At 38.5% G+C, this 21,652-nt stretch overlaps 1 protein-coding gene across 3 annotated transcripts in view; it reads right to left on the reverse strand.

Annotated features, from left to right (window-relative positions):
* The window catches only part of robo3 (roundabout, axon guidance receptor, homolog 3 (Drosophila)), a 148,244-nt gene that overhangs the window by 16,873 nt on the left and 109,719 nt on the right, over positions 1–21,652 (reverse strand). For all 3 annotated transcript variants that reach the window (XM_058086497.2, XM_058086496.2, XM_058086498.2), the window contains exons 8-11: positions 17,435–17,606; positions 15,363–15,568; positions 3,172–3,253; positions 2,789–2,957 (exon numbers count right to left, since the gene is read on the reverse strand). In XM_058086497.2, the coding sequence (XP_057942480.2) occupies positions 2,789–2,957; positions 3,172–3,253; positions 15,363–15,568; positions 17,435–17,606 (629 nt within the window). The remainder of the gene's footprint in view (positions 1–2,788; positions 2,958–3,171; positions 3,254–15,362; positions 15,569–17,434; positions 17,607–21,652) is intronic.

Consider the following 21,652-nt stretch of genomic DNA (forward strand, 5'->3'; position numbering starts at 1 on the left):
AGCAAATTGGTGTCATATCTAACATCATGGTAGCGCACCGTTTTTGTCGTTTTTGTCTGAAAAAGAGCGTTTTTGACGCTCTGGTTTCTCCTTGGCACTGCAACTAGCCGAAGCATCATTTGTTTAACAAGTAGAAGCGTGACACTAGACAAGGATATTAGTACTTTCCATACCGTAAAATCCGATTACGAATACATGTACCGTTCATTTCATTCATGTCAAAATGTCTTCAGCGACAATCTTGGCTTAGGACTTGCAGTTTATGTTTATTAATAGTTCATTGGACTCTTGGAGAATCTAACATAGGCAAGAAAACACAGTGTGTTCGTGAGTGTTTGAATTATTAATCATTGCACGGGAGGATCTCTAGGCAATAGTTATTTTTATCTCCGCTTGGACACAACGTCTGCTAAACAACAGCGAATGTGAGTAAAGTCGTATTTGTACGATAATTCCCACGAATCACATAATAGATAATTTGACACCTTTGCTCAATGGCTGTTGGGAAACAAAGTGTATGCATGGTACATTGTTCTCCTTATCATATCATTTGCTTTTCCTGACAGTATTATATATGAGACTATATATGAGAAGACACAGGAAGCTTCCTATTGGTCTATTGGCATTGCACCAGATGTATTCTAGTGCAAACTTATTCCAATTCCTCTCGTCTCTTTGTGAATTTATTGTCACCTTGGCATCGTCAGAGTCACAAAGGCCTTCCCCAACCATTTGTTTTGACACTTTTACAACCCCCCCCCCAAGGGCACTGTGGGTGTTGGTGGCACAATGCCAGACGCACTAAGCTACGAGAGCAAAAAAGGGAACATGACTCATGACTGCTCATCTTGCGTCAGTGATGGTAACTTTTGAGAAGACATGTAAGTTACTCCCATATAATATATATACTGTATTTTCCGGACTATAAGTCACACTTTTTTTCCTAGGTTGGCTGTTCCTGCGACTTATACTCCAGAGTGACTTATAAATGAAAAAGTGTTTATGTTACATAAACACTGGACACCTTTTCTGTTCATGTTTATTTTTTGTGTAGCTGAATAACCATTGTGTTAGCATATCTTATCTACCTTGTCCACTTACGTATACTCCGGTGCGACTTATGTATGTTTTTTTCTACGTAATTATGTATTTTTGGCATTTTGCGACTTACACTGCGGAGCGACTTATGTTTGTTTTTTTCTACCTAATTATGCATTTTTGGCATTTTGCGACTTATACTCCGGAGCGACTTATGTATGTTTTTTTCTACCTAATTATGCATTTTTGGCATTTTGCGACTCATACTCTGGAGCGACTTATGTTTGTTTTTTTCTACCTAATTATGCATTTTTGGCATTTTGCGACTTAGACTCCGCAGCGACTTATGTATGTTTTTTCCTACCTAATTATGCATTTTTGGCATTTTGCGACTTAGACTCCGGAGCGACTTATGTATGTTTTTTTTTACCTAATTATGCATTTTTGGCATTTTGCAACTTATACTCTAGAGCGACTTATGTATGTTTTTTTCTTCCTAATTATGCATTTTTGGCATTTTGCGACTTATACTCCAGTGCGACTTATGTATGTTTTTTTTCTACCTAATTATGCATTTTTGGCATTTTGCGACTTAGACTCCGGAGCGACTTATGTATGTTTTTTTCTACCTAATTATGCATTTTTGGCATTTTGCGACTTATACTCCAGAGCAACTTATGTATGTTTTTTCTTCCTAATTATGCATTTTTGGCATTTTGCGACTTATACTCCAGTGCGACTTATGTATGTTTTTTTTTCTACCTAATTATGCATTTTTGGCATTTTGCGACTTATACTCCGGAGCGAATTATGTATGTTTTTTTTACCTAATTATGCATTTTTGGCCTTGTGTGACTTATACTCCGGTGCGACTTATGTATGTTTTTTTCTATTTAATTATGCATTTTTGGCATTTTGCGACTCATACTCTGGAGCGACTTATGTTTGTTTTTTTCTACCTAATTATGCATTTTTGGCATTTTGCGACTTATACTTCGGAGCGACTTATGTATGTTTTTTCCTACCTAATTATGCATTTTTGGCATTTTGCGACTTATACTTCGGAGCGACTTATGTATGTTTTTTCCTACCTAATTATGCATTTTTGGCATTTTGCGACTTAGACTCCGGAGCGACTTATGTATGTTTTTTCCTACCTAATTATGCATTTTTGGCATTTTGCGACTTATACTTCGGAGCGACTTATGTATGTTTTTTCCTACCTAATTATGCATTTTTGGCATTTTGCGACTTGGACTCCGGAGCGACTTATGTATGTTTTTTTCTACCTAATTATGCATTTTTGGCATTTTGCGACTTATACTCCGGAGCGACTTATGTATGTTTTTTTCTACCTAATTATGCATTTTTGGCATTTTGCGACTTATACTCCAGAGCGAATTATGTATGTTTTTTGTACCTAATTATGCATTTTTGGCCTTGTGTGACTTATACTCCGGAGCGAATTATGTATGTTTTTGTACCTAATTATGCATTTTTGGCCTTGTGTGACTTATACTCCGGTGCGACTTATGTATGTTTTTTCTATTTAATTATGAATTTTTGGCATTTTGCGACTTATACTCCGGAGCGACTTACAGTCCAGAAAATACGGTATATTATAGTGTATTATATGGACCCAAAGTATTTTCGCAAGACTAATACCGTACTGGCTCTCACCCAAACTTGTTCTCCATGGCCGACAGCAAAATGTCTAAAGTAAAAGCTACAAAGCCATAAAACAAATCACCTGAAGGCCTCGATGATGTAGGAGGTAACTGCAGCTCCCCCCTCGTGAGCATTAGGTTGCCAAGTTAGAGAGACGCTGTTCTTGGAGACATCTGTGACAATGGGCTTGTGTGGGGGACCCGGCAACTGGAAAGGCTCAGTGGTCTGAATAACTGTGGGGTCTGCATTCTCTGGATGGCAAAGATGGAGAAATAAATGGAGAATGAGAGATGAACATTTGATTAGAACCGACTTAAATTCACTCTCCGTTTTATAAATATCTATTACATACTGAGAAAATAACGGGATAACAAAAAAAGTGACCAAAACTGGCCATGACTGTCAATCGCTACAATGTGCTCGTTTTCATCGCTATACATTCAAAACATGCAGAGACCATCTTACCTTTGACTGTGAGCACTCCACTCCAGCTTGTCTCACCGCTGGAGCTGGAAGCCAGGCAGGTGTAAACACCGGAGTCGGTTTCCTGGCAACATAAAAAAATAAACGTGTGTTAGTTTAACGCTTCTGAGCGAGTCCATTCTACGGAGTTAATGCACTCATTACTGCTGAAGTGACTTAATGGCGTATCTCTCAAAACAGAAAGCTTTATGCTCTGATGGCGGAGCTTAAGGGGGGGGTGAAGCTGTCACAACAGAAAGCCCTCATTAACATACGAGCAAACAGGTGACTTTCACAGTGAAATGACAGAGCACACATGCATGAATAATAGATAGATTTACAGACGCATGGAGTAATATAGAATTTAGTGCAAAAGGTGATCTTCAGGGCCAAATGGGGCCTCATGCAGGCAGCTCTCATTTGCATATATTAAATGTGAAGTGGGAATAAATCATTTCATATGTGGGGAATATTTTTTTTCCCGTAACGTCGCGAGCATTACTTTTTGAGTAAGCTAAACATGTAGCGTATATATATTTAGTATAACTATATACAGGACTCAGTTCCTGTTAAGTTAGTATAGTAGATTCCCGCACATTTGTGATTTAGAATTTATGGCCCCACAAATTTGTTTTTTACTTTTAATAATAATAATAATACATTTTATTTGTATAGCGCTTTTCAAAATACTCAGACGCTTTACAGAAAACTGGAGTTGAATAAAAGCAAGTAAAAAATGATGTAAAATTTATTTCTTTATGCTATATTTTTTCATCAAATGCTGAGATTTCGCACTTTTTCGGCGGTCCTTGAACACACCATCGTGTGACTATGTGACTCCAACTGTTCATCCATTATCCCCCTCTAGTGGCGAGTACAATGACAACTGAAGAAGGAATTATTAGAGAGCATCTACTCCAATAATTCCAACAGTCATGTTTATTGCAAATGTTGATGTGAAATCACAAAAAAATGTCAACAGCAAGCTAGCAGGCCGGTTTGACATAGTAGATTCCCGCACATTTGTGATTCAGAATTTATGGCCCACCATTTTTACATGTTTATGTCTTTATGCTTCTCTGGTAATGTTTTTTTTATCAAACGCTGAGATTTCGCATTTTGTTCGGCGGTCCTTGAACACACCGTAGTCGTGTGACTATGTGACTACAACTGTTCATCCATTATCCCCCTTTAGTGGCGAGTACAATGACAACTGAAGAAGGAATTGTGACAGAGAATCTACTCCAATAATTCCAACAGTCATGTTTATTGCAAATGTTGATGTGAAATCGGAGAAAAATGTCAACAGCAAGCTAGCAGGCAGGTTTGACATAGTAGATTCCCGCACATTTGTGATTTAGAATTTATGACCCACCATTTTTACATGTTTATGTCTTTATGCTTCTCTGGTAATGTTTTTTTTATCAAACGCTGAGATTTCGCACTTTGTTCGGCGGTCCTTGAACACACCGTAGTCGTGTGACTATGTGACTACAACTGTTCATCCATTATCCCCCTCTAGTGGCGAGTACAATGACAACTGAAGAAGGAATTATTAGAGAGCATCTACTCCAATAATTCCAACAGTCATGTTTATTGCAAATGTTGATGTGAAATCGGAGAAAAATGTCAACAGCAAGCTAGCAGGCCGGTTTGACATAGTAGATTCCTGCACATTTGTGATTCAGAATTTATGGCCCACCATTTTTACATGTTTATGTCTTTATGCTTCTCTGGTAATGTTTTTTTTATCAAACGCTGAGATTTCGCATTTTGTTCGGCGGTCCTTGAACACACCGTAGTCGTGTGACTATGTGACTACAACTGTTCATCCATTATCCCCCTTTAGTGGCGAGTACAATGACAACTGAAGAAGGAATTGTGACAGAGAATCTACTCCAATAATTCCAACAGTCATGTTTATTGCAAATGTTGATGTGAAATCGGAGAAAAATGTCAACAGCAAGCTAGCAGGCAGGTTTGACATAGTAGATTCCCGCACATTTGTGATTTAGAATTTATGACCCACCATTTTTACATGTTTATGTCTTTATGCTTCTCTGGTAATGTTTTTTTTATCAAACGCTGAGATTTCGCATTTTGTTCGGCGGTCCTTGAACACACCGTAGTCGTGTGACTATGTGACTCCAACTGTTCATCCATTATCCCCCTTTAGTGGCGAGTACAATGACAACTGAAGAAGGAATTGTGACAGAGAATCTACTCCAATAATTCCAACAGTCATGTTTATTGCAAATGTTGATGTGAAATCGGAGAAAAATGTCAACAGCAAGCTAGCAGGCCGGTTTGACATAGTAGATTCCTGCACATTTGTGATTCAGAATTTATGGCCCACCATTTTTACATGTTTATGTCTTTATGCTTCTCTGGTAATGTTTTTTTTATCAAACGCTGAGATTTCGCACTTTGTTCGGCGGTCCTTGAACACACCGTAGTCGTGTGACTATGTGACTACAACTGTTCATCCATTATCCCCCTTTAGTGGCGAGTACAATGACAACTGAAGAAGGAATTGTGACAGAGAATCTACTCCAATAATTCCAACACTCATGTTTATTGCAAATGTTGATGTGAAATCGGAGAAAAATGTCAACAGCAAGCTAGCAGGCAGGTTTGACATAGTAGATTCCCGCACATTTGTGATTTAGAATTTATGACCCACCATTTTTACATGTTTATGTCTTTATGCTTCTTTGGTAATGTTTTTTCATCAAACACTGAGATTTCGCAGTTTGTTCGGCGGTCCTTGAACACACCATAATCATGTGACTATGAGACTCCAACTGTTCATCCATTATCCTATTTTAGTGGCGAGTACAATGACAACTGAAGAAGGAATTGTTGGAGGGAATCTACTCTAATAATTCCAACGGTCATGTTTATTGCAAATGTTGATCTGAAATCTGAGAAAAATGTCAACAGCAAGCTAGCAGGCGGGTTTGTGTGTGTCAATAATGTACACTTTTATGGGCGTCTCAATTTCTTGTTGGTATTCACTGATGAAAAGCTCTTAACTAGAATATGGAGCATCTACAGTTGACATTCTGTCAACCGTGGTTAGTTCAATTTTTTATCGTTTTTAGAGTATTTAAAGTGTTATATTCTCTGCGGATCCTTTTGAAGCCAAGGCTAAAGTCAAGCTTGTGTCTTTTTCTCTCTTCTTCTAATCCCTACACGGAAGAAAAGGCGATTTAAAGGAAGGATGAAAGGGAGAATTTTAATGACCATCTGAAGCTGCAGACATTTTTGGAGCACCTGCCTAAAAAAACTCAACACCTACTTGGTATTCTGGACAGGAGACCCGCAAATAAAATTATGAAGTGTGCCACAAATCTACCCTGCACACACATGCATTATAAAAAAAAAAAAATTAATAGGCAAGGCAGACGACAGAAATGTTGTGTTTGCTTGCAACAAGTCAATACGTATACTCATTTAGGATCTTCTACAGAAGGAAAATCAAGGCCATCACAGAGGAGCCCCTCTGGAAGCTGCTTCAGATCAATCAAGTACCACACAAACAGACCAATAGGAACAACAGTTCCACCATGGTTCTACCAGTAGAGGTCAGCAGGTGCCCAGCAGGACGTTGCCACCTCCTCACTCACCTTGTAACTCTCCTACATCCTCTGACAGCCAAATGTGGCCTGCAGGACACTAGTTTGAGGCCCCCGCCTTGATATGAAAGTTTATGTTAGTGCGGCCCGCGCAAGTTTGATACGGATGCTGTATGGTATCATGTACCCAGAAAAAATTATTACGTTTGATTAATGTTCATGTTAAAGGTTAAATAACTGTTAATAGTTATCCTCCCTATCCGTGTGGAAGTGGTAAGTTTTTGGCTATTTAAGTTTAAAGGAAATAACTTGAAGGCTACCGTTTAGGTCGCTAGCTCTCTAGTTTGCGAGTTAGCATGTGTCTCAAGACCCTGCAGTTGCGCAATATGTTGTAAATAAAAAAAGTATAAATGTGACTATAGTCGTGTTTTGTCATGTCTACAGGGCTCTAATAATGCTTTGTTCATTTTAATCTGAAAAAAATAATTTGTCTACCCACCAACTATATGTGGTTTCTTAAGTTTTTATTATTTGCTGTTTTATTATTATTATTATTTATTATTATGATTATTATATTTATTTATTATTTATTTATTACTGATTGATTTTCTTTATTCTTGATTTTTTTATTTATTTTTCATCTTATTTTGTGCAGAAAAAAAAAATTAAGATATTTGAGAACAGTGGAATGTTTTATCAGAGCTTTTATTGTAGAAAATCGGAACCAAAGCACTGAAAAAGTTTGTATATTTTTCTGGGTTTTTTTTTTGTTTTTTTGGAAAACCTGATGCGGCCCAGCCTTGCCCAAACCCTAGCTCCAGTGGCCCCCCAGGTAAATTGAGTTTGAGACCCCTGCCATAGATATTTCTTGAGTGAGAAATATCTAAAATGAGAAAATAAATACAACAAATTGATTTAAGAGATATGTTCTATAGCCCTCAGTAATAGCCAGGTAACAAAAGAACCTTCAATTTATTAATATGATTCTTTTTAGGTTAATTTTACCATTTTTGGAACTTGAAATCGAGGGGTATAGTGACAAAAAAAGCCTACATGCCCACACCAAAAGTATTAATGAGGAAGCCTAAGAAGGTAACCAAGACATGATGGTAACTTATTATTTTTAGTGTATTTTATATCTGATTTAATACACGGGTCAAAACCGACCCGTTAACATAAGAGATGATACCAGAAAGCTAACACAAGAGGAAGATTTAAATGCAGCGATCCCGCCCCTGTTAGTGTCCATCTCTGGTAGAGATATGGAGCAGGGAACGTCCTCTAAGTGCCTCGGTATTAACGAACCGCAAACACATAGCCCACTCTACAAAAAAAATGGCCGGATACATTTTCTCAGAAGGCTGAAGTCCTTTAAGGTCCGTAACTAACAACTCAAGTCCGTTATGGCATCAGAAATGTGACAAAAAGAATCCGCAGTTCACAGTGGAATACTCTCCATGTGCACTTTTGCCTGATTTAATGACCACGTTCTATATCGTGTGTGACGGTTTTTTGTCTTAAAACTGCAGCCACCAGAAGCAGAGAAATAAGTTCATTAGCTGGGCTCTAAAGAAGTAACAAAACAAGCGGCCATTAGTCAACGATGGACAAAATCCATACACCTGAAGTCGGTGTTCCCGCGGTGAAACACCACCAATTAAGAGCTCCGTTTATTCACGGCATTGATTTTTGTCTTTCTTATCATGATCACGGTTTGGTTTGGTTCATAGAGCAAGTTAAAGGCTAAATCAGGGGTCAGCAACCCACGGCTCCTGAGCCTCTTTGTTGTGGCAATGTATTATTTTACACCCGAATGGGGAAAATACGCATCTTTGTTATGATTTCTCTTACCATGCTGTTAACTACTCCATTCAGAGATTAGCACAAACTGGGTCTAACAAGGACAGAAAAACGACGCACAACTGTGCAAAGAAATCGGACTTTCTGTAAGACACTATACTCGACTAACTGCTTTTTCTCCTCTGAACTACTTTGATACCCTAAAATTCCCTCCAAATCCGGCAGTCAATCAAAATCTTTGGAGACTCGCAATTCGCTGCACATTTACAATCATAATAATCATAAATTAACATACTTATTTTTGCACTACTAAAACATACACCTCACTGTTATGTACAATAATGCTTCAAACATGGAATACTTCATTCATTCATCCAAGTGCAATACTACATTTTGTTTACAGAAATTACACATTCGGTTACTGCAATTCTACATCTTGTTACTGTATAGGTTATTGTTTTTGATGTACATATATTTACACTTATTTTGAACAGCATCATTCATTCATTTTCTACCGCTTTTCCTCACGAGGGTCGCGGGGGTGCTGGAGCCTATCCCAGCTGTCTTTGGGTGAGAGGCGGGGTACACCCTGGACTGGTCGCCAGCCAATCACAGGGCACATATAGACAAACAACCATTCACACTCACATTCATACCGATGGACAATTTGGAGTCGCTAATTAACCTAGCATGTTTTTGGAATGTGGGAGGAAACCGGAGTACCCGGAGAAAACCCACGCATGCACGGGGAGAACATGCAAACTCTTTTCCTTATTCTTATTTTTACTTTCTACAAAATGCACCGTAGAGTTGCACTCAAATTTCGTTGTATGCAATACAATGACAATAAAGTTCGAGGGGGTAAAACTGCTCTTTTGATAGTAAAGGTTGCCGACCCCTGCACAAAGAGGTGATGATGCAACTCCACAATAAAAGAGAGCGTGAAAAAAACAGCCACAAGGTGGCAGAAGTGCACCTTATAAAAAGTATTGTGTTCCTGATCAATGAAAATGTAAATCATGACCGTATCTTCTATGTTCAGATTTCTCTCCGCCCGCCTCCCCTTTCAGCGCCATGTACCCGTCATCAAACTTTCGAAAGTTTATAAGATATTTTTATCTACATAGATGTTTTTAAATCATGTTTTGCAGCTCCATTCTATTTTTCTTAAGTGATCGAGGGGGTAAAACGTCTCTTTTGATAGTAAAGGTTGCCGACCCCTGGGGTAGATCATCGTTCATGGGCTACGAGAACAATATTTATTGATGTTAACTGCACCTCCTGCCTCACTTTAGCTTGGACACAGAGAGGCTCGCAAAGATTGGTGGAAAAATAAATACACACACATACACATATGTACACACACTCAAACGCTTGACCATCCTCTTCTCGTACCTCTGTGAGCGAGCTCATCAGTAACACTGACAGAAGCATTAGTCAAGCCTAAGTGGCTTGTCAATGTGTCCTGCAGGACAGGGAACAGGTGACCCCCGCCATGCAACATCCCTCGTTCGTTTCGTCTCCCCCTTTCTACAAACCGTGACCTTGGGGTGACTTGTGGGCAGGTTAATGGTGCGTCTGTGTCAGGGCGTACAATGCAAATTCCCAGATGGTTGTATGTGAATCGGCGGACAGGAAATTGGCACAGGAGGTGGGTGGGGTAACCTACCGGAACACCTGACGATTAATCAAAGGCAGCAGTTTGAGTGCTGCGTGGAACAGATTGCTGAAAAACGGATGGGTTAAAGAAAGAGAGGATGCCATGAAAGACGGAGGCCAAATAGATCATTTTAAGCTAAGGAGAGAATCTATTCCCGCACATTCATGATTCAGCGTTTAAGGCAGATTGGTGGATTTTAATTTTAATTTTTTTTTATTATTATTTTTTCCATAGAAAACTTGTCATTCACCGTGACACAATAATAATTTCGAAATATATGATTTGTTGTAGGGCGGCACGGCGGTCGAATGGTTAGCGCGCAGATCTCACAGCTAGGAGCCCAGGGTTCAATTCCACCCTCGGGCATCTCTGTGTGGAGTTTGCATGTTCTCCCCGTGCATGCGCGGGTTTTCTTCCGGGTACTCCGGTTTCCTCCCACATTCCAAAAACATGCTAGGTTAATTGGTGACTCCAAATTGTCCATAGGTATGAATGTGAATGTGAATGGTTGTTTGTCTATATGTGCCCTGTGATTGGCTGGCGACCAGTCCAGACCCTGCCTCTCGCCTGAAGACAGCTGGGATAGGCTCCAGCACTCCCCGCAACCCTTGTGAGGAAAAAGCGGTAGAAAATGAATGAATGAATGAATGAATGATTTGTTGTACAGTAGAGATTGACCGATAAGTTTTTTCCGAAGTATCGACACCGATTTTTTTTTTTTTACTTAATACAAAGTTTTGTTCAGATTGTGCACTGCCGATCAGAAAAACATCAGAGAGTAAAAAAAAAGCAGCGGCACAGATTTTTCCAGCCTATAATTTGTGTACTCTGGGAATTACAGGCAACACTTCAAGATTCCTCTCTGACCAGATTACCCGAACATAGCATGGCTCTTTGTGGCCTTTTCCCTACAAGTTCCTTGTGTTTACACACACATATAAACCATATAGCAACATGGCGGCACAAACCTCTGTAACCTCTACTACACACACAAACCTACAGTCGTTTTAGGCTTTTCAGCATCACGGTAAACAAACAGACTGTTTTATTTACAGGCATTATTTCAGGGTTAACCGCAGTTACCGTCATATTATTACTGCGCTGCACTGCTGCATGGCAGAATGGTTCAGGTGGGCGAATGTTTGTTTCCCATTGACCCCGTCGAAGTATCCGTGGGCAACACACGGAACTCTCAGTCGCTCCTGATGTTGTGAACATCAGTCGGTAAATGAGGTGACGAGGTCAAATCACACCATAAAATTGAAAGCCCATTTCATCGCTTATATATCTAATATGTGTAACTCTCCAGTCAATCCTTACAGTTCAGACTAAAGCGCTGTCCAACTTGAAAGACTTGACTTTATTTATGTCATGTCAAATGTCAGGCAGGTCTTTGCAGACGAGCTGGGTTATGTCACAACATAACACTTTTCGGCTACATCGAGTTGGTAGTTTTTTCCACCTCCTTAAACATGATGAAATAGCAGAATATTCTCAGGCGCAATGCTGGTGAAGCCGCAACAGCAGCTGTAGCAGATGTTGCGCAATGGGTCATGGAACACGAATGCGAGTCATATTCATGCATCCGAGTTCGGCATAATGACTCTCTGCGGAAATACAGTCTTTGAATGGTGTAGATTGGTTCGTTAAGTCAAACCAAATTTACAGTATAATCAACAATATGGTGTATTTGTGTTGTCCGGTATTGGGAGCAAAAAACCCATAAAATATCAGTCCGTGATCCCATTGTGTTTTATATACACTACCGTTCAAAAGTTTGGGATCACTTGCAAATTTCTTTGTTTTCCAAAGAAAAACATTTTCATGCATTTCACAATTTTTTTTCCATTTCACAAACAAATAAAATTAATCCAATGATTTTCAAAGAAGGATCTACATTCTTGCATAGAGGCCTACTATCAACAACAACTAATCCAAGTTCATCATTTTATAAGGATAATAGATTATTAGAAAACCCATCTAAAAAAATCTAAACTAAAACTAAAATCTCTTAATTGCTCCCTTCAGAGAAAAAAAGAAAACAAAACAAAAAAAACCTTAAACTGTACTATGGAAAGCAGGAAGTGAACAAATGTAACATCATTATGTCATTGTATGGTCATATCACCTGGTATTTCGGTACGAGGTGCATTATTAAAAAAAAAACAAAAAAAAACTTAAACTGTATTATGGAAAGCAGGAAGTGAACAAATGTAACAGTTACTGATTGTAAAAGTACCAGATGGAGGGGTAGGATTTAATAAGCTTTGCTTCTTCCTACTCCTTTTGGACATGTGGAACTGTGAACTGATTATGTGATGCATTCAATTGTACTCTGATACATATTCAAATGAAATAAAACCATTACCATTACCATAAAAGCAATCTTCACTAGCTAAATGTACTGCAAAAAAAGGTCAGTAAGGATAATTCATAATGCCGCCTACAGAGAACATACTAACTCCTTATTTCTAAAATCACAAATACTTCAACTTGCCGATATAGTTCATCTTCAAACAGCTAAAATAATGCATAAGGCTAAAAATAACCAATTCCCTAAAAATGTCATCCAATACTTCTCTACAAGAGAGGAGAAATATGATCTCAGGGAAGAACTACATTTGAAACACTTATATGCTAGGACTACGTTAAAAAGCCATAGCATTTCAGTATGTGGAATCAAACATACTGGTGGAACTGTGAACTGATTATGTGATGCATTCAATTGTAATCTGATGCATGTTCAAATGAAATAAAACCATTACCATTATTTCCCAGTCTGATATCATCTGAAATCTACAGGGCCTTTGCTCTTGTATAGAACAATAATTCCTGAAAGTTTTAAAGAAAATTAATTTGGCAGAGTATGGATAAGAAATATCACCGCCAACATAACATCTAACCTTAGCTACTTTGGCAATCTTGCGCTGGATATCAATCAAAACACCAATGGTCCCAAAGCACGTTCAATAAGCTTGAGAAGTAAAAAAAAAAAAAAAACGACAACATATGAAGCTTTTCATTAGCAAATGTGTTTTTATCTGTTTTTTTTTAATCGGTAGACCGGTGACAACCTTCAGGTCAGAACTTGAATTCATCACAATATAGCAGTAGAGCAGGGGTCTCAAACACGCGGCCCGTGTTGTAATGTTGGTGCAGCCCGCGCAAGTTTGATACGGATGCTGTATGGTATCATGTACTCAGAAAAAAATATTATGTTTGATTAATGTTCATGTTAAAGGTTAAATAACTGTTAATAGTTATCCTCCCTATCCGTGTGGAAGTGGTAGGTTTTTGGCTTTTTAAGTTTAAAGGAAATAACTTGGAGGCTACCGTTTAGGTCGCTAGCTCTCTAGTTTGCGAGTTAGCATGTGTCTCAAGACCCTGCAGTTGCGCAATATGTTGTAAATAAAAAGAGTATAAATGTGACTATAGTCGTGTTTTGTCATGTCTACAGGGCTCTAATAATGCTTTGTTCATTTTAATCTGAAAAAAATCATTTGTCTACCCACCAACTATATGTGGTTTCTAAAGTTTTTATTATTTGCCGTTTTATTATTATTAGATTATCTTTATTTATTACTGATTGATTTTCTTTATTCTTGATTTGTTTATTTATTTTTCATCTTATTTTGTGCAGAAAAATAAAAATTAAGATATTTGAGAACAGTGGAATGTTTTATCAGAGCTTTTATTGTAGAAAATCGGAACCAAAGCACTGAAAAAGTTTGTATATTTTTCTGTTTTTAATAAATGCGTTTTTTTTTTGGGGGGGGGGAAACCTGATGAGGCCCAGTCTCACCCAGACCTTAACTCCAGTGGCCCCCTAAGTAAATTGAGTTTGAGACCCCTGCAGTAGAGTGGAGAAAGTGCTTATTGACCATGTAGCTGCATACGTTATCAACTGTCCACCAGATGCTTGGTTAAAAAAAGTAAGCAGAAGAAGCCAGATGCAAGCCCGTTGTCAAGGTTACGGAGAAATATTTATATCTCTTCAAGCAGTGACAGAAGTTTCAATGCTATTTTTACCAAAAGGTCTTTAAAAAAAAAAAAAGTCACACAAAAAAAAAACAATAGTTTCTGAAACAAGAGCCTGCACTTAACAGTGATAAATGGGATTGATGGGTTGATGGCTGGAAAACGTATCGTTTTTTTTTTTTGTCTTTTTGTTTAATTGCAAACGTGTTGAGGAGGTCGCCCAGTCGGGACAAAAATGGAGCAAAATAATCAGAATTACTTTTTTGACTTACCTCTGTTATGCTAATTCACTAAATCCAACCATTTCAACTTCATTTCGTAACCAGGATGGAAGGCTGGATGATTCCCAAAGACGATAAAGTCTATCGTTTTAATCCCACTTGAGAGAAAGTGCTTCTTCCATTTCTTCCGCCACTTATCCAGCCAATGCGCTTCCCGCTTCGATCTTTGCTCTTTTGCTCACATCTCGACTGCGATGATGTACGGAGAATTTAATTACAAGTCTCAACGATTGTTAATCATTAAGAACCCACAATCAATTAATGAGTGAGGCGCCTCTCGTCCCAGCAAACGCTACTGTGGCCTCAGGTGCTACTTCGTACCCCGGGGAGGCACTTCTGTGCCAAATGGATTTCATTAGCATGCAACAGGACAGCACTAACGACCGCTAATGGTCTTGCATGCTCATTATCATGGCGATCACGCCTCAATGTTGTGGATTTGAGATTGTACTCGCCACCTTTCCTTGCCGCGTAAAAGCATATTTCGCATATGCTTGGACTGTTAAAAGTGGTTTTTTTATCGTGTTTCTACAAACCTTAGCAGACATTCGAGAATGGATTTTAATGAGTTTTCTGAAAAGTTTAGTGTGAAAGGAATGATAAGTTAGAAAATTAAAGGAATCAATTATATAATTGGAGATTGGGGTTCATTTAAAAAGGCATATGCTGCAATTGGCGGTATTGGAACCTTTTTAAGTTGACTCCCACGTCGATGGGAAAGAACCATTTATTTGTGACTTAATGAATATGAATAATTATGAAGGATTTTTCAAACCTATGGTCGTCTTTTTGACAGTTCCATTAAAGACGCAACTACCAAGAACCAATGCGTTGCATCATCGCGTCAACTGAATCAGGTTCCACTGAGTAACGGAGAAAATCCCAAGTTTTACATACCTGAAGGTTATGTATTTGGAAGGTGCCATTCTCCATCAGGCTGATTCGACCATCGCTTGTTAGAATCCTTTGGCCGTCCTTCTCCCATTGGATACTGGGAATGGGGTTGCCCATGATGTGGCAATGCAACTGGGCGGTTGAACCCGGTGCAAAAGTGTGATTCGCCGGTCCTTGGCGAATGATCGGGGGGACGTGATCTGAAGGTGCTGGGAGAACAGAAGCAGTTATATATGGTCGTCCCTCGCCACTTATAAATATATAAATAAATTGTTGAAAATGGACGATTATTTGTAAAAAAAAAATTGTGTTATATATATTTTTTTGCATATTAATCATCTTTTTCAAGTCTCACGGGGAACTAATTTAGAGTAGCACACAAGCATGAGTCTTATTTGTGTCTTAAGTTGCTTATTTAGTCTTATTTTGTGGATTATACAAGCATAAAAATGACTATAGGGGTTCTATTTAATGTCCACAGGGCTCTAATCATGTTTAAAAAAAGTATTCAGAAAGCCATAAACAGGTTTTTTTTATGCTCTCCCATTTATAAATAAGTACAAATACTTTTTTAGACAATTACACAACAGTGGCGGCACTCGTGCAGCCCTGGAACATGACAATTCCACCGCTATGCTAGTCACAATTACCTTGGTACTCAATTATTTAGAAAGCAATAGAGAGTAAATGATGAAAGCGACGACTCCAAAGTGACTGTTTAGTATTTCGTCTTATTTTGTGGGTTATACAAGCATAAAAATGACTATAGGGGTTCTATTTAATATCCACGGGGCTCTAATCCTGTTTTTAAAAAGTATTCAGAAAGCCATAAACAGGTTTTTTTATGCTCTAACTCCAAAAATATCCCATTTATAAATAAGTACAAATACTTTTTTAGACAATTACACAACAGTGGCGGCACTCATGCAGCCCTGGAACATGACAATGCCACCGCTATGCTAGTCACAATTACGTTGGTACTCAATTATTTAGAAAGCAATGGAGAGTAAATGATGAAAGCAACGACTCCAAAGTGACTCTTTAGTATTTCGTCTTATTTTGTGGGTTATACAAGCATAAAAATGACTATAGGGGTTCTATTTAATATCCACAGGGCTCTAATCCTGTTTTTAAAAAGTATTCAGAAAGCCATAAACAGGTTTTTTTATGCTCTAACTCCAAAAATATCCCATTTATAAATAAGTACAAATACTTTTTTAGACAATTACACAACAGTGGCGGCACTCATGCAGCCCTGGAATATGACAATGCCACCGCTATGCTAGTCACAATTACGTTGGTACTCAATTATTTAGAAAGCAATGGAGAGTAAATGATGAAAGCGATGACTCCAAAGTGACTCTTTAGTATTTTTATTTTATCTTAGATAAATGATAAATATATGGATGTACGGTGCACACGTTTGTGCTCTTGCTAGCAACGACTGGAACCTAACACAAGTGTGAAAAGGTCCATCCAGGAGTGGTACAGGATGATCCCTATGTGTTCCCGCAATGGCATGGATGTGGGGAAGGAAGCATATGTTGCACTTATTTGCATTGGGCTTTCACCACTTGTCCCCTTTGATTACATCAGATAAGACCTCCTGCTGTCTGCTCATTTGGGGGAGGGGTATTTCAATTTGAGACAGATTTGAAGGAGAAACGGGGAGCAGAGGGGGGATTAAGCATTTTGCATCCGGCCCGTTGGGAGATGTCTTTAGTGCGTCGGTTTTTAATTTTAAAATGAGCAAAGAAAAAAAATGTATATGAATTATGGGAGTAGTTTGTTGTATTTCAACACTTTTGCACTTTATACTTTAATTTGAATGGATTATATATTTAAATGTTAGATATAGGAACAACAAAATATGTGGTTTGGACAGCCTTTGAATTTAGGACAGCAAGGAGAATAACGTTACAAAAGCAAAAGGCTAATATAGTAGATCCACGTTTTCCGCATGGGTTGCATTCCAGCTGGTCTAGGACCACACCCTTATAGGACTTTAGCGACAGAGGCAAGGAAAAACTATATACAAGATAGATGTGTGTGTGTGTGTGTGTGATGACACTCACTGCTTTCCACCTCGAGAAGGGCTTTGGTAAGTATGCTTCCCGCCACACTGATTGCCTGACAGATGTAATAGCCCGAGTCCTCGCTGCGAACATCCGTGATGGTTAGCTCGCCGCTAAGCGACACGGAAAAGCGTCCTTGTTGTGACTGTTCCTGGATAGGGAATAATAACATCTGGAGGGGAAAAAAAAGAAGCGGATCAAACAAATAAATTAAAAAAAACATATTGGGCAGGGCTGCACAACGGTCGAGTGGTTAGCGCGTAGACCTCACAGCTAGGCGACCAGGGTTCAATTCCACCCTTGGCCATCTCTGTGTGGAGTTTGCATGTTCTCCCCGTGCATGCGTGGGTTTTCTCCGGGTACTCCGGTTTCCTCCCACATTCCAAAAACATGCTAGTTTTTTTTTCAAATTGTCCATATGATATGAATGTGAGTGTGAATGGTTGTTTGTCTATATGCGCCCTGTGATTGGCTGGCGGGGTACGTCCAGGGTGTACCCCGCCTCTCGCCCGAAGACAGCTGGGATAGGCTCCAGCACCCCCGCGACCCTCGTGAGGATAAGCGGTAGAAAATGAATTAATGACATATTAGGCAGATAATTATAAGCAGCTGGTGGCAAAACTTTTCAAGTCCTTGACTGAAATAGGTCACTGAAAGTACACTTTTTAAATTTCTGTCTGTATTTCTTTCCATTGAACTGTGGAGAAGAAGTACATGCTTCTGCTGCTGGCCCATGCTTACTTCAAGCGGGTATTTTCTCGAGTAGAAGTACTTTGGGAACTGCGGGATCTCAACCGACTACATCAAAGTGTGTTACTAAAGCTTTTCTTGGTGACTCCCTTGACATGATTAAGAAGCTCCTCCCTTGTAATTCTGGACTTGTCTCGTCTTTCTCATGATCATTCTTACCCTAGCATGTGAAACCTTGCATGGATCTCCAGAGCGATACTGTAAAGATCTGTTTTTTTCTGTACATGTTGATGATCGGTGTATGTGAATGCACCTTGACATGATGTGTGATTGGTGGATAAAGAGGGTAGAGGAAGTGTGCTTGTTGCTGAAGTTGAGAGCGGGGGTCTCAAACATGCGGCACGCGGGCCAAATGTGGCCCGCAGGACACTAGTTTGAGGCCCCCGCCTTGATATGAAAGTTTAATGTTAGCGCAAGTTTGATATGGATGCTGTATGGTATCATGTACCCAGAAAAAATTATTACGTTTGATTAATGTTCATGTTAAAGGTTAAATAACTGTTAATAGTTATCCTCCCTATCCGTGTGGAAGTGGTAAGTTTTTGGCTATTTAAAATTAAAGGAAATAACTTGGAGGCTACCGTTTAGGTCGCTAGCTCTCTAGTTTGCGAGTTAGCATGTGTCTCAAGACCCTGCAGTTGCGCAATATGTTGTAAATAAAAAGAGTATAAATGTGACTATAGTCGTGTTTTGTCATGTCTACAGGGCTCTAATAATGCTTTGTTCATTTTAATCTGAAAAAAATAATTTGTCTACCCACCAACTATATGTGGTTTCTTAAGTTTTTATTATTTGCCGTTTTATTATCATATTTATTTATTTATTACTGATTGATTGATTTTCTTTATTTTATTTATTTTTCATCTTATTTTGTGCAGAAAAATAAAAATTAAGATATTTGAGAACAGTGGAATGTTTTATCAGAGCTTTTATTTCACATGATCATGATCATCCTTACACTACCATGTGAAACCTTGCATGGATCTCCAGAGCGATACTGTAAAGATCTGTTTTTTTTGTACATGTTGATGATCGGTGTATGTGAATGCACCTTGACGTGATGTGTGATTGGTGGATAAAGAGGGTAGAGGAAGTGTGCTTGTCGCTGAAGTTGAGAACTCCAAAACAAGCATTGGAAGACCCTTGCCTTGTAGGAACCTATGTTACCTAGTCCTTGTTTTCAGCCACCATTGGAAAAAATGATTTACAACACGATTCCTGCCTCTCTGCCATGATTGTGTCTCTCACTCCTACAGGATTGTTTCAATTTTATCCCTCTTCCCCCTTCCCTTCCCTTCCCTTCCATGACCTCTCCCACACAAATTCCAGCCAATGTGTCTCTTCCCCACTTTCATCTCTACCTGGAAACTACGCTACAGACACCCACGCTCTCTCATCAGGCATTCCAACATGCCGCACAGCTTATCACACACTTGTGAAAAAAAAAAAAAAACACACACCCCCACATTTGTAGGCATGCTAGCAGAGTCACGTCCATGCATCATAAAAGCTTGACAGTTAAAGTGATGGGAAGGGCGGTGAGTATGAATGTGTGTGTGAGAGTCGTACTGGTGATAGACCGCACTCAAAAAACATTTTTCCATGAACTTGGTTGAAACCATCTTTTTAGACACTTTTGATTATGTCAGACTTTTTTTACCTTTTGCTAAGAGGCTATCCACATGGAAGTGTTTTCAGGTCAAAACGGCAAAGTACTTTACCCTTTCTTTTCATCCAGATGGAGTTTTTTTTCCACTCTGGAAACTTCAAGAGTGAAAAAAAAATCTGAAAACGTCGGCTTGTCGTTTACATGTGGACTAAAAATGATGATGTCAGCTGTGATGACAATCCAACATTCATCCGTCTATTTTCTATGTAATGCTAACATTGAGTAATATATAGGTACTATGTACAAAAAAGTGCTAACTGCTAACTATTTTAACCATGGCAGTATGGTAATAGTAATGGTTTAATTTCGTTTGAACATGCATCAGGTTACAATTGAATGCATCACATAATCAGGAGTAGGAAGAAGCAAAGCTTATGAAATCCTACCCCTCCATCTGGTACTTTTACAATCAGTAACTGTTACATTTGTTCACTTCCTGCTTTCCTAATATAGTTTAATAAATTTATTTATGTATTTAATTTTATTTAAAACATTTTTTTAAATATTGTATTTTTTTTTATTTTTGGTCACATACAATGACATAATGGGTACCATAATAACTGTCAATATAGTGATATATGTATACAGTAAAGTCTCGTTATATCGATATTCTCGATTCCCGCACTACCTGTGAACCAGGAAGTGCGGGAATCGGTGTGTGTGCTGCACTCTGGTGGTGGAAGTGTGAAAAATAAAGTTGACTGGAAGCAGCCGGTTGCCGTGTTCTTTTTTGGTATTGAAATCCTTAAGCAAAGATTGATTTAAGCTGCTTTTGTATCAATATAAGCAGACCAAATTGGCTGCCGGGAGATGAAAAGGGCATCGTAGTAACCGGATTATCATAATAACCAGGTATCGTACTAACGGAACTAATTATATCATAAAAGACTAGAAATTTGCCGGGAAGTGAAAATAGTATCGTAATAAGTAGTAATTCATTATAACCGATATCGATATAACGAGACTTTACTGTATATATATATAGCACATCATGACTGGTTCAAGACTGGTTCATCCTTGTATTTAGCAAACATCAACTGCTTGTATTGTTTCTTGAATTGGCTCAGTATAGTGTTATTATTTTTTTAATTTTTGAAATTCAAAAAGATTTAATAAAAATTTATTTATTATGTATTTTTTTGTCATAATATGATCATACAATGGCATAATGGGTACCATAGTAACCGTCAATATAGTTATATATATATATATACATATATATATATATATATATATATATAGCACGTCATGACTCTTCATCCTTGTATTTAGCAAACATCATCTGCTTGTATTGTTTCTTGAATTGGCTCATCGTTGTGCATTGTTTGATGTATAACATCAATAATAAATATAAGTATAACATCGAAACGAGAACGCTAACAATGCATGTCAATAGGTGTAACAATGCATTGGGCATAACAGTAAAAAAAAAGGACCTGGAAAAAAGCACATCCCATTTTTTCGACAGCTTGCCATTCATTTTCAACGACAATTGCAAGCAAGGAGAATTATGAGAATTATGTCGCCATGGTTACACAGTGTTACAAAATTCATATGCCGCCTTAGGCGCCATCGAGACACATCTAACGATGTAACATATGTGGGTGTTCTTACCACACTGTGATCTAAATTCTTCTCCTTTGCAGCAAGAGACTCACAAAGCTGCTGCTTCTGTCACTTTGAAGGGCACTGATTATTTCTACTGCACCAGCATGTTTGCCAAGATGCGTTTTTTTGTATTTTGGATGTGCCAAAGCACTAACAAGGTCGTATGAAGCCAGACCAGAATGATTTTTCTT

Source organism: Doryrhamphus excisus, linkage group LG21, assembly GCF_037039965.1.
Source record: "Doryrhamphus excisus strain RoL-2023G ecotype Guam linkage group LG21, RoL_Dexc_Guam_v1.1, whole genome shotgun sequence".
Taxonomy (NCBI): Eukaryota; Metazoa; Chordata; class Actinopteri; order Syngnathiformes; family Syngnathidae; genus Doryrhamphus; species Doryrhamphus excisus.